The sequence below is a fragment of the Xyrauchen texanus genome, chromosome 10, assembly GCF_025860055.1.
Source record: "Xyrauchen texanus isolate HMW12.3.18 chromosome 10, RBS_HiC_50CHRs, whole genome shotgun sequence".
In the NCBI taxonomy this organism is placed as follows: domain Eukaryota; kingdom Metazoa; phylum Chordata; class Actinopteri; order Cypriniformes; family Catostomidae; genus Xyrauchen; species Xyrauchen texanus.
This window is the reverse complement of record NC_068285.1, coordinates 3,753,828-3,769,860: the sequence shown is the minus strand read 5'-3', so window position 1 is coordinate 3,769,860 and position 16,033 is coordinate 3,753,828. Positions and strand designations below refer to the sequence as shown.

General features: G+C 38.3%; 1 protein-coding gene across 4 annotated transcripts; it reads right to left on the bottom strand.

Moving 5' to 3' along the window:
• Positions 1-348: 348 nt before the first annotated feature.
• On the bottom strand, positions 349-15,924 carry LOC127650011 (uncharacterized). Of its 4 annotated transcripts, none has more exons than XM_052135117.1 (14): positions 15,786-15,924; positions 9,257-9,331; positions 9,005-9,025; positions 8,838-8,906; positions 8,721-8,756; positions 8,572-8,643; positions 8,389-8,424; positions 8,139-8,204; positions 7,993-8,028; positions 7,817-7,888; positions 7,653-7,688; positions 3,225-3,260; positions 2,978-3,037; positions 349-2,798 (listed from the first exon to the last, which is right to left on the bottom strand). In XM_052135117.1, exons 2-14 carry the CDS (start codon positions 9,327-9,329, stop codon positions 2,764-2,766), a joined length of 648 nt encoding a protein of 215 aa, XP_051991077.1. In that variant the 5' UTR covers positions 9,330-9,331; positions 15,786-15,924; the 3' UTR covers positions 349-2,763. The 4 variants fall into 4 exon arrangements, with proteins under 4 accessions (XP_051991077.1, XP_051991075.1, XP_051991078.1 ...); XM_052135115.1 differs by lacking the exon at positions 15,786-15,924 and adding an exon at positions 15,565-15,768; XM_052135118.1 differs by lacking the exon at positions 15,786-15,924 and adding an exon at positions 15,600-15,768.
• Between the last annotated feature and the right edge of the window lie 109 nt (positions 15,925-16,033).

The window sequence follows — 16,033 nt, the reverse complement described above, 5'->3', positions numbered from 1 at the left end:
TTGAGACGATGAGTGTTTTACAAAATGGTGCACTGGTTTGACAATATTGACTAATAGAATGAGAAAATAATGTTTAATTGGAAAACCAAACATACAGCATTAATTGCAGTGTCTTTGAGATTTATTATAAACATTCTTAAAGAGTTCACATGAGGACCTCTGAGACCACATTAAAGATCTAATGCTGATAAAGACTTTATAGCACAAACGTCTTCATTTTTCATTTTCAATGAATTTATATACTGAAGCATATTTGTAACAACAAATGAAAACAGCACGATGTTTTCATCTAAATCATTCACTTCATCTGTCACAGAAAAACAGCAACACAGTGAGATTATTCATCAAACTGGAGTTTAATCTCACACTAATAACAGCAGTTACACTGAGATGTTGCAGATAATGTGATGATGATAGTTTCAGTGACATCACAACACAAACACATATTTACACATTGACACATTTAGTGTTGTAAAGGAGAACTTTCAGTATAAAAGTAATGGATATATAATACATGCAGTGATAAAAATATAATGTTTTATATAAAGTGCATTTATTATATGTTAATACTTGTTAACATTAGTTAATGCATTGGGATTCATAAAGTAACAATATACACTCACCTAAAGGATTATTAGGAACACCTGTTCAATTTCGCATTAATGCAATTATCTAATCAACCAATCACATGGCAGTTGCTTCAATGCATTTAGGGGTGTGGTCCTGGTCAAGACAATCTCCTGAACTCCAAACTGAATGTCAGAATGGGAAAGAAAGGTGATTTAAGCAATTTTGAGCGTGGCATGGTTGTTGGTGCTAGACGGGCCGGTCTGAGTATTTCACAATCTGCTCAGTTACTGGGATTTTCACGCACAACCATTTCTAGGGTTTACAAAGAATGGTGTGAAAAGGGAAAAACATCCAGTATGCGGCAGTCCTGTGGGCGAAAATGCCTTGTTGATGCTAGAGGTCAGAGGAGAATGGGCCAACTGATTCAAGCTGATAGAAGAGCAACTTTGCCTGAAATAACCACTCGTTACAACCGAGGTATGCAGCAAAGCATTTGTGAAGCCACAACACGCACAACCTTGAGGCGGATGGGCTACAACAGCAGAAGACCCCACCGGGTACCACTCATCTCCACTACAAATAGGAAAAAGAGGCTACAATTTGCAAGAGCTCACCAAAATTGGACAGTTGAAGACTGGAAAAATGTTGCCTGGTCTGATGAGTCTTGATTTCTGTTGAGACATTCAGATGGTAGAGTCAGAATTTGGCGTAAACAGAATGAGAACATGGATCCATCATGCCTTGTTACCACTGTGCAGGCTGGTGGTGGTGGTGTAATGGTGTGGGGGATGTTTTCTTGGCACACTTCAGGCCCCTTAGTGCCAATTGGGCATTGTTTAAATGCCATGGCCTACCTGAGCATTGTTTCTGACCATGTCCATCCCTTTATGGCCACCATGTACCCATCCTCTGATGGCTACTTCCAGCAGGATAATGCACCATGTCACAAAGCTCGAATCATTTCAAATTGGTTTCTTGAACATGACAATGAGTTCACTGTACTAAAATGGCCCCCACAGTCACCAGATCTCAACCCAATAGAGCATCTTTGGGATGTGGTGGAACGGGAGCTTCGTGCCCTGGATGTGTATCCCACAAATCTCCATCAACTGCAAGATGCTATCCTATCAATATGGGCCAACATTTCTAAAGAATGCTTTCAGCACCTTGCTGAATCAATGCCACGTAGAATTAAGGGAGTTCTGAAGGCGAAAGGGGGTCAAACACAGTATTAGTATGGTGTTCCTAATAATCCTTTAGGTGAGTGTATATGGACAGATTAAACACTGAAGGCAGCACCATGAACATGTAAATCTGTAACGGGGTAAAATGGAAAGGACAAGGCGAGAAACGGACGAAGCATCAAAGTAAAATTGCATTAAACAAAAACACACAAACATAAACACACACAGGGCAGCATGTCGGTCTAGTTCTGTAGTTCTCAATGAAATGAACCATTTCCTGTGAGTCATTTTGTTTTTGTTATTGCCAAAACAATGACATCAATGAGGAAATAATTATTAGAAAATGAACATAAATGTTTAGGTTACATTTTTGGGATGGTATATTCCTGATCCACAAAACAGCTTAAATGATAATTGTATGAAAGTAAATGTAGAAAGAGTTTTAGTTTTACAAGTACATGAGAATCAAACGGACTGCTCATGAAAATGAATGTTTGTTTGTCCTATAACACAAACAAATGTATTTACACATTGACACATTTAGTGTTGTAAAGGAGAACTTTCAGTATAAAAGTAATGGATATATAATACATGCAGTGATAAAAATATAATGTTTTATATAAAGTGCATAGCTTATATGTTAATACTTGTTAAAATTAGTTAATGCATTGGGATTAATAAAGTAACAATATATATAGGCACATTAAACACTGAAGACATGAAAATATAAATCAGCTCATTCTAAAAATCTGACAGTAAAATTGTGTTTACATGAGATTGGGGTTTTCTCTCATTTTGATGTTAAAACATAAACATGCACACATTCAATACGCCGTCAGAATGATTTTATGAACATTTATGACCTTTCCCTGATAATAACACAGTTTATAGTGTTTATATAAACTTGTGCATTATTGATTTATGAAGAATAATCTGTGTAAGATCATGTAAACACACAGAAATAAACTATAATTCATAATCGCTGTAGTTTAAATCGTTGGATGATCAACTAACTGGAGTCAGAGGTGTCGTTTCTGTCTAGAGCTGAAAAAACACGAAATTACAGTTAATTTACAGTAAATTACATTTAAGAACTGTAAAATAAATGAGAAATTAAATTAAATGTAAAAAGTCATTTGTTTTTATGATTATAAATATTTTTCATAAGAAATGTTTATGTATAAAATGATGTTAGTGAGTTGAGAAGAAACTGTTGATCTTACTTTGTGGTGCTAACTGCAGGGCATTCTGGGTAACGGTGTTCTGATGGGGGTTGTTTCTGTCTAGAGATGAAAAAACAAGAAATTACAATTAATTTACAATAAATGACATTTAAGAACTGTACATTTAAATACATTTCTCATTTATTTTAAAGTCATTTGTTTTTCTGACTGTAAATATTTTTCATAATAAATGTTTATGTATAAAATGACAGTTTTATATAATATTAGCAATTAATTGAAACATTACTGAAGAATATCGGGCGATCCATGGATTGGCAGCGTCCTGAAACACAGAATAACAGCATTGATTTATTTGATGTGTTTCAAATCAACACAAATATTGTAAATATCAATTATTTGAGTAACTTTGGACAAAATGAAATCGGTGTGAACAGTGGGAGCAAATGTTCAAGTCTCGAGTGCAGTTCAGACAAATCAAGCAAATCAAGCAACAGTACTAAAATAAAGATTCATTTTTGAAATAATATTTATTTTTGCACTGAAAAGATGAACTTACATTTATTTATTTATATGAATTGTATAACAGTAAATTGTTATATATATATATATATATATATATAGTATATGTATTAGGGCTGTCAATCGATTACAATTTTTAATCAAATTAATTACATGATGTCCCGATTAATTAATCACATATACAAATATTTGCTGATAAAGCCCCTCATATAATAATAATTCAATATATAATGATGAAACATAGATAAAAAAATAATATATATATATATATAAAATAAAATATTCAGATAATTTAAATGCATTACATTCCTGTGGCAGAAGAGTTAATCATTAATAAGACAAAAAGCAGCTTTATAATACAATGTATTGATTATTACCATATTATTGATCATAAGTCAATCATTGACACACAGTTCACAGTAATCCATTACACAAGTGAATTTATCAATCAGAGATTTATTATGAGGGCTTGTTTAAGAACAATCAAATGAACACCAGCGTCAGTCAGGGGTAAACATAGTTCACAATACTACAGATATATTTTACAATAATGCCGAGACTTTATATTCATTAGTGTAATGGTTTTCAATGCTTTGGAGTTGTTGGAGGTACAAAGAGTATTTAAATAATATTTCAAGTCTTTACAAAAAAGTGCAAATAAGGGCATAAATTTACACTCATGTATAAAAAACTTGGCAAGAAAAATAAAGAGATTAATCAGAAAATATTAACTTAAGAAGTACTACAGCGTGGACACATTCCCAAAACAGGTGAGGGGCAGATTCATCTACAGCATTACAGAACGAGTGGATCTATTTCAGGGAGCATGTTTCTTAAATAAAGATTGACTGGGTAAAAACGGTATAAAAGTTTAAATGACACCTCCTTAACCTTGTTGGTAATTAAATATTTGTGAGGTAAAGACCGTACGACCTGCGTCAGACATGCTTGTGTCGCGTCTCGGGTGCGTTGCGTCATAAAAATAAAATGTTTAGTTCACTGTGTCGAGTTAAATATAGTTTAATACTCAATCTTTAAACACATCGTAAGATCTCTTAGTTCGCATTTGTGCTCCTTCAAGTGTTTTGAACGCAAGAATGTAACACATGTTTGTGTTGTTCTACTGAAGTGTTTTCTTCACTGTATAAACTGTGTGTTGCTCATACAGCTGAAGTTTCACTTACTGCCCTCTGGAGTAAACAGGTGGTACTACAAGCATTTCTCAGGAAAGCATTGCGAGTAAATGCGCTAATTCTTTTAACACATTATTTTTTGTAAAATGAATCGCACGTTATTAACGCTTTAAATCGACAGCCCTAATTTATATATATTTATTAATAAATTGCGTTATTGAATATGCTCAGTATTTTTATTGTGGGCACTTAAAAATACTGTGAATACTTCTAGATACTTCATTATAAGAATTGTTTAGATTTTTCGAAATAACCGGTTAAAATGTATAACACTGCACGTAAGTAGGGAGCCACTAGGATGACTTGTTCCTCGTCCTCCCTGACCTTGCACAGTACCTGTGCAAGGCGGCTCACTGGGGGAAATGCGTACTTGCGCAGCCCCGAGGGCCAGCTCTGTGCCAGTGCGTCTGCCCCGAGGGGAGCCTCTGGGGCGTGGCCGCCGTGGATGGTGTAATATGCCCCAGGAGCTTCTGGAAAATTTTTAAAGGGACCGCTGTGCCCAGCCTGAAGGCTGCGAGTCATTTTAGCACTGACTGCGTGCGCTTGTTGGCGCTGACATTGAGACTGAGTCTAACTCCACGCTGAGAAAAGAGACGCTCTGAACCAGGGCGAGCTAACTCTTTTCCCGGTTGACCTGAGGCCCTAAATGGCTGTGGTGCCTGAACACCTGGGACATGCCGAAGGGGGGGACCTTGTACTGATACGCCTGGCCATGCCGTAGAGAGGGCTGACGTCAAGGCAAGATTGAGACGTGAAGTACGCATCCTACAGGTCTGCTGCTGCGAACCAATCTAGATGCCAGACGCAAGTTACGATGTGTCTTGCATGAGCATTTTGAACGGGAGTTTGTGCAAGGCCCGGTTGAAAACTCGCAAGTCCAAGATCGGTTGTAAGCCACCACCTTTCTTGGGTACAATGAAGTAAGGGCTGTAGGGACCCTTCTTCATCTCAGTTGGAGGGACAGGCTCTATCGAGTCTTTGAGTAAGAGAAAATTTCCACACGTAGGAATTTGGCGTATTTGCCGTGCACTGCAGTAAAGCGGACGCCCGCGAATGGGGGCGGAGGCCTGGAAAACTGAATTGCGTAACCGAGTCGAATGATTCTGGCCAGCCAGCGTGATGGATTGGGAAGTGAAAGACACGCATCCAAGCTCCGTGCTAGGGGCACTAAGGGGATGACTATTTTTGACATACCCGACGGGGCGGAGCAGCGGGGCGGAGCAGGTAATGCGGCGTCTGGAGGCAAAGGAGCGTCCCGAGGCTCTGGTGCTGAGAAAAGACTCCAAGAACTTACCTTGCTCCGCACATTGGCAGGGGGCGGGTTAGTGACTGAGAAGGAGGTCCGGTGGAGGCGTACTCTGGACTCATCAGAACCGGCCGGCTGGGGAACAGTCGTGGGGTCGAGGGTCCGCGTCCAGCATGCCGGGACTGTTGAGGTGTTGTGGCAGAGTACCGTGAGAACGGCATTGGCGGGCCAGGTGACCCAGAAAGAGGAAATTGCTCTGTTATTGAAAAACGTGCAAAAATACCTTTAACTGAAGGCTCTCTTCCTGGCCCTCCACCGGGGGACGGAGTGGTCTATTTACCAACTCCGGTGCAAACATCTCGATCTCTTGATCATCCGTCTCAGGAGCATTTGGGAGCCTTCAGGGTCCTCGAAGGCGTCAGTGAGACGAGGGGCTTGCGCATCCTGCGGGGTGCTCGACACTGGGACTGAGAGCTGGGCCCACTCTAGGTTGAGGCGGAGCAGCAAGTTTTTTTTTTTTTTTGGAAGCCGCAGGAGAACGCCCTTGGTGAGCAGACAAGGTATGGCCCATGGCGGCAGGTTTGCGGCAGGGTAGGATGTGTGAAATGGCCTCCGTCTGCTTCTTCACTGCTGAGGACTGCTGGGCGGAGTCATCAACGGTGCCGCCGAATGGACGGAGCTGGGAGACGGGGGCGTTCGAGAAAGCGTGCTTTGTCTACCTCCCGCATTTCGACCAGGTCCAGTCCATTGATTACGTTTCTGGACCACAAGGGTGGCCATCGCCCGTTCGAGTGCCGGCACATTTGACCTTCATGGCCCGGGGGTGCGATCGGTCATTGTGCGCAGTTCCTAATGCACATCAAGAACAGGACTACCCAAGTGCAAGTTTTGTCGTCATCCAATTCTGGAGCTCAAGGGAAGTGGGCCGCACTCATCCTGAGCTCGGACGGAAGCAAGCAAGAATGCTGGGGAGGTGGGTGGTTCGAGGGGATGTACCCCGCGAAACGGAACCCATCATTATCCCCAAATAGCCTTCATCGCCCACGGCGCAGCCCCAATCCCGTAGGAAGTAGGCGAGGTGTGGGGGGCGGCTGAAGTGGCTTTCTCTCATGACAAAAGAAAGCCGCGTCCGCAATGCTGCCATGGCTATGTTCTCGCACTGAGAACATGAACGATTCATAAAACGCTGCCTGCATGTGATCGCAGCCCAGGCACGCAAGGCAGCTTTTATGACCGTCAGAGGTGGGGAGAAATCAACCGCATCCAGAAACTACACAGAGTTGGAAAGATATCTTTAAAAAGACGCGTCCTGAAAAGGACATTCAACGCCAGCTGTGTATTTGCTCTTTTAGAGAAAATAACTCTTTTTAACTGCGCTGTCGAAACGCCCAGGGGCAAACTGCAATGCCGTGCAGAGAAGGAGAAAGCCGTTGAAGTGCGCCATAGATCCAACAGCCATCGCTCAGAGGAAGAGGAACAGGTGTGTGACTCACAGCTGACTGCATCCACGACTATCGGCTCCGAAGAAAATTTCTGAATGAACTAGACGTATTTCCCTGCCTTTATACCCGTATGTCCGGGGGCGGGGTATGCAAATACTGTCTGCCAACTTTTCATTGGCCTTTTTTCATAGATCAGAGGCATATTCGGTGCTCAAGAGAGACCCCTAGTGTTGCTTCTTCAACACAACGTCAAAGTGAGCGACAGACAGGGAATGACAGTTTTATATAATATTATAAATTAATTGAAACATTACTGAAGTTTATCTGGGGATCCATGGATTGGCAGCGTCCTGAAACACAGAATAACAGCATTGATTTATTTGATGTGTTTCAAATCAACACAAATATTGCAAATATCAACTATTTGAGTAACTTTGGACAAAATGAAATCTTGTGATATGATTTTAGTTGATCTTACTTTGCAGTGCTAACAGCAGGGCATTCTGGGTAACGGTGTTCTGATGGGGGTCACTGGAGTCTTTCTTCATGTCTGAACAAAATAAAAAACTGTTTCTGATTCTACATATTTTTCATAAGAAATGTTTATGTATCAAATTAGTTTTATATAATATTATAAATGAATTGAAACATTACTGAGCCATGGTGGGAGTTCAATGGATCTGCAGAGTCCTGAAACACAGAATAACAGCATTGATTTATTTGATGTGTTTCAAATCAACACAAATATTGCAAATATCAATTTATTTTATAGTGAGTTGAGAAGAAACTGTTGATCTTACTTTGTGGTGCTAACTGCAGGGCATTCTGGGTAACTGTGTTCTGATGGGGGTCGTTTCTGTCTAGAGCTGAAAAAAACAAAAACAATTACAGTTAATTTACAGCAAATTACATTTAAGAACTGTAAAATAAATGTGAAATTAATTTAAATGTAAAGTCATTTGTTTTTCTGACTGTAAATATTTTTCATAAGAAATGTTTATGTATAAAATGACAGTTTTATATATTATTAGAAATGAATTGAAACATTACTGAAGTCTGGCCGGAGACCAATGGATTGGCAGCGTCCTGAAACACAGAATAACAGCATTGATTTATTTGATGTGTTTCAAATCAACACTAATATTGCAAATATCAATTATTTGAGTAACTTTGGACAAAATTAAATCGGTGTGAACTGATTTTAGTGATTTGAGAAGAAACTGTTGATCTTACTTTGTGGTGCTAACAGCAGGGCATTCTGGGAAACTGTGTTCTGATGGGGGTCACTGGAGTCTTTCTTAATGTCTGAATAAATAAAAAATAACATCCTGTCTCTACTTCATTACATCTATAAAAACTCATTATAGTGTATCTTAACTCACCAAAGTTCGGAAGAGAGTTATTTGAACCGATAATACCTGGAAAAGATATTACAAGCATGTTCAATATTGTGATTAAAGTAATTAGTGAATATGAATTATAAATGTAGATGTTTTCACCTCTCGCTGCTGTGAGTTCTTTGGCTGGATTCAGTCTGATGTCATCAAGGCTTTGAGTCTCATTAACATCTGAACACAGAAACGAGAGTTTAATGATTCAAATAAAGTTATAAAATTAAAATTAACCTGAACAAAACGTAACATTAGATAGCTTGATTTAAACTCACCCAACACAGGTCGGACACGATCTAAAAACACATTAAAGAACATGTCAGCATTCTTGGAGAATGGATGGAAAAGAAGATCAATACTATATATTTTATTTAAATATGGATATAATATGGTTATTAAACATGTTCATGCATTCTCTCATGTATGACAGTGATGCTGTACAGTGTCAGTAAACCAAACATATTTATACACAGAGATTTTATTCATTTAATTTAGTTAAAGGTAATTTGTGGAGGATTCAGACTCACCATCACTCAGTACTTTCTTTTGTTTCTGTAGTGTCAGTGAATTTAGTAGCATCTTAAGGACTGACCACTCCATCCCTGTAATAATAAAAATCACCACAAACAGGAAGTCACACAGAGTTTATCACCAGAATGAGTCGTGTGAAGATTAAATCTAGTCAAACACATTCAAGTATTATTGTCTGTTTAATGACATTTAAAATATTTCACACATCTGACCTTGATAAACACACTTAAATCACATTTACACCGATCAGCCACAACATTAAATCTATCTGCCCAATATTGTGTAGGTCCCTCTTGTGCCGCCAAAACAGCCCCAACCCGCATCTCAGAACATCATTCAGACACACTGTTCTTCTCAACACAATTGTACAGAGTGGTTATCTGAGTTACTGTAGACTTAATCAGTTCAAACCAGTTTGACCATTCTCTGTTGACCTCTCTCATCCACACGTGTTTCATACACAGAACTGACACTCACTGAATGCTTTTTGTTTTTGGCTCCATTTGGAGAAAATTCTAGAGACTGTTGTGTGTGAAAATCCCAGAAATACTCAAACCAGACCATCTGGCACCAACAATCATGCCACGCTCCAAATCACTGTCAATACTTTTGACAACACTAGTTGAGTGTGTGTAAACCAAATAAGTGGACTTTGTAAAAAAACACAAGGCTGCTTTCAATTGCACAAAAAAACTTTATTTATTGAAGTGTTACAGTACCTCATTGCATTTGTTTACATTTTGTTTACGTTTTATTAATAAACATTTTATTTCTGTAAATGTTTAAGCAGACAAGAAGCTGCACTAAAACTTTATTTATTGAAGTGTTACCTTACCTCATTTGTTTACATTTTAATTACTTAATTAGTAAATAATATTTGTGCAATATAGTTTTTGCAATTAAAAATATGTACAATAAATGTTCATTTAGTTTCATCAATATTCTTTGTCTCTCATTTACTGTATTCACATGTATTGTATCGGCCTCATATCGGCCAGATTGATTTCTCAATATCGGCATCGGCCATTAAAAATCCCATATCGGTCGACCACTACTCCTAATCCAACCTTTTGACTGATAGGTTCCTTTGAACCATCTGTAAATATTTGTAACACTGAATAAAATGTGTTATTTAAAAAGCATTAATCTCATTTCCAATGTACTCCTCTTTGGGCTTGTTTAGTAAACTCAAATCTACAAGCGGTTCAGGCACTTTCCATGGTGGAGTATCAGTAAGTGGTATATTGGGACAGAAGATCCTATTGTCCATGCAACATTCCTTGGCCCATACTCTGCTCTTCCATCCAAAACTGTGTCCTCCATCATATGAGTATTCCCAGCACTCCTCCAATACTTTGCGAGTAAGGTGATTATTTGCTGATTGTTGAAGATTTACCCAGTATGTAATTGCCAGTTTTTCCCTTCTAATATCTAGAGGCATCTCTCCCATTTCTACTCCAATTGCATCCACGGGGGATGTTTTAACTGCTCCACAACATATTCTTAATGCTTTGGATTGAATTATATCTAATTTCTTCAGTAAAGACTTGGATGCCGAACCATACACAATACATCCATAATCAAAGCAAGAACGAATCAATGCTTGATACATGCACAACAATGCACTACGGCTAGCTCCCCAGTTGTGACTAGCAACCGTACGCATGCAATTTAAGATTTTTTTACACTTTGACTCAATTTTACTGATATGACAATTCCATGTTAATTTTCCATCAAACCATAATCCAAGATATTTAAAAACAGGTACTCTTTCCAATGTTTGATCATACAACTTCAGATCTAAATGTTCATTCCTCCTGTTCTTTGTGAATAGCATATGTTGTGTTTTTGAGACTGAAAACTTTAGACCCCAATCCAATGACCATTCTTCCACTTCTTTAATTGACTCCGGTATACATTTAACCACATTTTTAATATTACGGCCTCTCTTCCATAATGCTCCGTCATCTGCATAAAGAGCCAATCCTATTCCTGGTCTATTAACTTTATCAAAAACATCATTGATCATTAAATTAAACAATAATGGGCTAATTGCACTACCCTGTGGAGTTCCATTTAGAATCTTATAAGGAGCTGATAATTCTTCCCCAATTTTCACCTGAAAAGTGCGTTCAAATAGGAAATCTAAAACCCAATTATAAAATTTGCCACCTATTCCAATTTTATTCAGTTTAATTAGCAAACCTTCCCTCCACAAAGTGTCATAAGCCTTTTCTATGTCAAAGAAGACTGCAATCATGTACTCTTTCATTACAAATGCTTTTTAACTTCATTTTCAAACAATACTAAAGCATCTGCCGTAGACCTACTTTTCCTAAAACCACTTTGAAATGTTGATAACAGTTCTCTTTTCTCTAAAATGTAATTCATTCGCCTCACAATCATTTTTTCCATTAATTTACATAATGTAGAGGTAAGAGCAATGGGTCTATAATTACTGGATTTTGTTATATCTTTCCCAGGCTTAGCTAGAGGGAGCACAATTGCCGTTTTCCATTGTTTAGGAAGGATACCCTCATTCCATATATAATTATATAAATCCAGTAATATTTCTAATGCTTTTGGTGATCATTTCTTTAAGATTCTATAACTTATCATATCTTTTCCTGGTGTGGTACTCTTTGAGTTATTAATTGCTGTTTTTAATTCAAAATAACTAAACTCATCATCCAAAATATTATTAAAATCTTGTTTTTTCTTGCAAACATCTCCATAGATATTCTTAATTTGCTGACGTCTTGTTAAAAATGTATCATCTAAATTTTCAATGCTATGAGCTTTAGCAAATGTTTGAGCCAACATAGTAGCCTTATCTTTATCTGTGATAGCTACCTTCCCATTTTCCTCCATTACAGGTATTTTTTTTAAAGCTGTTAATTCCATTCATTTTTTAATCATACGCCAGACTGCATTTATTTTGGTTTCCCTCCCTATTGTATCGCAAAAGTTTTGCCATGCTGTCCTTTTTGTACTTTTAATGATCTTTATAACAGAAGCCCTTTTTCTTTGATAATCTATGACTGCTTCTGGAGTGAGTGTTTTTTTAAAAACTGAAATGCTTTATTCCTCTCTCTGATTGCTGCCGAGCACGCCTCTGACCACCATGGCACATTCTTTCATGTATTTATACCACTTGATTGTGGGATAGACTGAGAGGCTGCAAAATAAATGCCACTCACTACTTTATTATATCTGTCATCAACACTACCCTCTAGTGATGTATGTCTCGAGACCGGTCTTGGTCTCGAGACCACTTTTACGTGGTCTCGGTCTTGTCACGGCCTTGACGGTCTTTGGTCTTGTCTAGGTCTCGCTGTCTCAGACCGACATGGTGGTCGGGGGATTTAGCAATACAATGCTACAATATCCACGACGACACAACGTTCGATATTGCAACAGTATTATTATTTCGCGCCCTTCAAATGCAACCAATCACATGTATTTTTTTGTGACACAGCCGTTGGCGCTCATCCATTCATATAACATTATACCTCAGTGAGTGAGTGTAGAGTAGATCGTAAAGAGCACAGTCAGTCAGTAGCATGTCAGCAAATTCCTTGGTCATAAAATTTGCTTTCGTAGAACACAATGAGTTCTTCTGCACATCGTCAAATAAAAAGAAGCATTCGGCGAAATGTAGATTCTGCAAAGTCTGCTTGACAGAGACAGCCGGGACCACCTCAACTTTCCCCAGACACCTGGAGCGTAAACACAGGGAAAGCTATCTACGCATTTTCAAACTCTTTGAGGTAAAACCTTTCCAACCTCCCATGACCAAACAGATCATGTATCTGCTGAATTATTGTTGTTTATCATGTGTTCTTCTCACACGTACAGTATAAGTTATTTAGGGACATATTTTTTGCAAGCCTCTCTAAGGACGTAACTAACGTTAACCTGATGAAGAGTGTAACTAACGTTACATGCTAAGTAACGAGATTTTGGGTAACTGCACAACTGACAGATGACTTTGAGCGCACCACCAACTGTGTGTGTGTGTGTGTGTGTGTGCGTGTAACCATAGCGACAAAACGACCAACTTTCGGATCCTGCACTTAAGCCTATAAATTATGAATTACTTTAAATGTAATTGCTAAAAACAAATGAAGATTTCTAGAAGAATATTTCAGCTCTGTAGGTCTATACAATGCAAGTGAATAGAGAACAGTCCTTTCAAGCTCCAAAAATCAAATAAAGGCAGCATAAAAGTTTTTTTTCCCTCCGGTCTCGACTTGGTCTCGGTCTCGACTTGGTCTGTCTTGGTCTTGGTCTTGTCTTGGTCTCGATACCCTCTGGTCTTGGTGGTGTCTTGGTCTCGGTTTAGGCGGTCTCGACTACAAGTCTACTACCCTCTACTGACAGATTTTTGAATTGTTCTTCACATAACATTTGAAGTTTTCCCCAATCTGCTTTCTTATATATCCATCTTACACCATAATTACATTTTTGTAGTTGAATCTTATTTTGAATTACACATGTCAGTGGAAAATGATCACTTCCTATATTATCCTTAGATACTGACCATATACATTTACCAGCTAATGATGCTGAAACTATTGTGATATCCAGACATGACATTCTACCACTTGCTATGTCTATTCTTGTTGGATTGCCATCATTTAAACATACTAACGAGTTATCTTCCATGAACTCTTCTATTATTTCTCCATTTGTATCTGTACTCCTGCTACCCCAAATACAATTGTAAGCATTAAAATCACCACATATAATCATTTTGTTTGCCTTTTCTCCCATGACACTTTTCAGGATATCTACTGTTAATTCTGCACATGGATTATAGAAATTTAACACTCTGATTACCCCCTGTGTACCCATTAATTCTATACATATGCTCTCTGCATTACCTTCATTATTTATTTGTCTATATATCACATTTTCTTTTATGAGTGTTGCACATCCTCCACCTCTACCATTAATCCTGTCCTTCCTTATTACCTCATAGCCGTTCATCCTAAAATCTAATGACTTGCATAACCATGTTTCTTGTATACAAATGATATCAGGAGATTTACTCATATCTGCAATATACTTTTTAAACTCCTCCTGTCCATTAGCGATTAAGCTTCTGGCATTCCAATGAAGCAACAGGAAAGACATGATAATGTTATATATCATTACATTGAGATGCATCATAATTTGTTGTTATACCACCTTCTGTTCTCCCTTCTTGTGAACTTGTTCTGCTGATATACCAATGCAGTTCAAGAACTTGTTTGCACAATCTACCACAATTTTTATTTTATCAGATCTTCTTTCTACCTGCCCAGTGCCATTCACCACTGCACAGATAAATGCCACAAAATCAGTTTTGCTCATGTTAATGTTGTCATTTGAGTCATTCTTTAACAAGTTCAGCTTTTCCATTGACTTGTCAATCTGAGAGGTTTGTTCCGGTCCAATATGTATTCTTGAATCATCTACATGTTTCACTCTACGAGCTGCTTCTGCATATGTTACATTCTGTGTGGATTTTACCTTTTGGATTTCACGAGCCTGTTGCTGTACTGGACAACCTGCATATGCAGCGCTGTGTAACACTTGATCTCAGCTCCTTCCTGACACTTCCCGTATTCATGCTCCCCTCCACATTTTGCACAACGCATTTTCCCTTTGCAAACAGCAGCAGTATGACCTATGCGCTGACACTTATAACAACGCAAAGGAAGGGGTACATACTCCCGTACCACATAACTGATGAAACCTAGTTTCACCTTGACTGGTAGATTGCTGTCTTCAAAGTGTAACAGCACAGAAAGACTATCACACTTTTCATTATCTTTCCATGTCGTCAATCTTCTAGCCAAAGCAACTTTGCCTCCAATCAAGTTTCCTTTTACTTCTTCCATAGTTACATTTAAGGGTACTGCAGAAATAACGCCACGTTTCTTCACATCTATTCCAGCACAACTTATTTTACCACCAGCTAGTGTTTTCAGTTTTAGAATCTTTGCTTTCTGATTTTCATCCTTACACTTAATCAAGACTCTTCCATTGCTCAGACATGTTGCCCCTTTCACTGATCCCACTTCTTTTGCTATCGCTTTTGATAGTTTAACAGGATGCATGTATTGCTCTGCTTGTTTGACAAATGTGACCATAACTTTTATTTCCTTTTCCTCACTGTTTCTCATCATCCTTTGCCCTGAATCCCTGGTTTTACTTGTAGGCCTACATAGTTTCTCATATTCAAACTCATCACCCATTTTACTTCCTTTTTTTCTTTTATTATATCGCACTTCTTGGAACTCCATATCTTGATTACCATCATCCGAAGAATCGTCCATTATGTCCACTTACTTCAACTCAAGAACCGTCCCTAATTTGTCCTTTTAGAATCTATTAATTTGTCCTGACGCTCCTTCGCCGCTGCTTCAACGCTCTCTGCTGCAACACGCGTGTACCGTCAACTCCAACCTATCCACCGTCAGTTTCCAGCCGCAACCATACAACGTTAAATAAAACAAACTAAAATAGTTTTCTTACCAGACGAACTTTTGTTGTGGTTGTGCCACTAAAAACGAGACACCCCTCGCTGCAGCCTGTAGCACGATGACGTAGCTGGATGGTCCAATACGTATAGTTAATTTTACAACATTTTAAATCACATGATTTTAAACCTAACTTTAAACCAGAAGTATATTTTTTATTTCAGTGTCTGCAGGACATGTACGTACATTAAAAACAAAACAAAAAAACAACAACTGTTTTTAAGTTTAATATACAAACTGATC

Coding starts and splice junctions, on each gene's coding strand:
- LOC127650011 (XM_052135115.1), bottom strand. CDS start 15,586: ATGGACGATTCTTCGGATGATG. Junction 9,332..15,564: donor GGACGATTCTTCGGATGATG/GTAATCAAGATA, acceptor TTATTATTACAG/GGATGGAGTGGTCAGTCCTT. Junction 8,029..8,138: donor CCTGCAGTTAGCACCACAAA/GTAAGATCAACA, acceptor TCTGTGTTTCAG/GACTCTGCAGATCCATTGAA.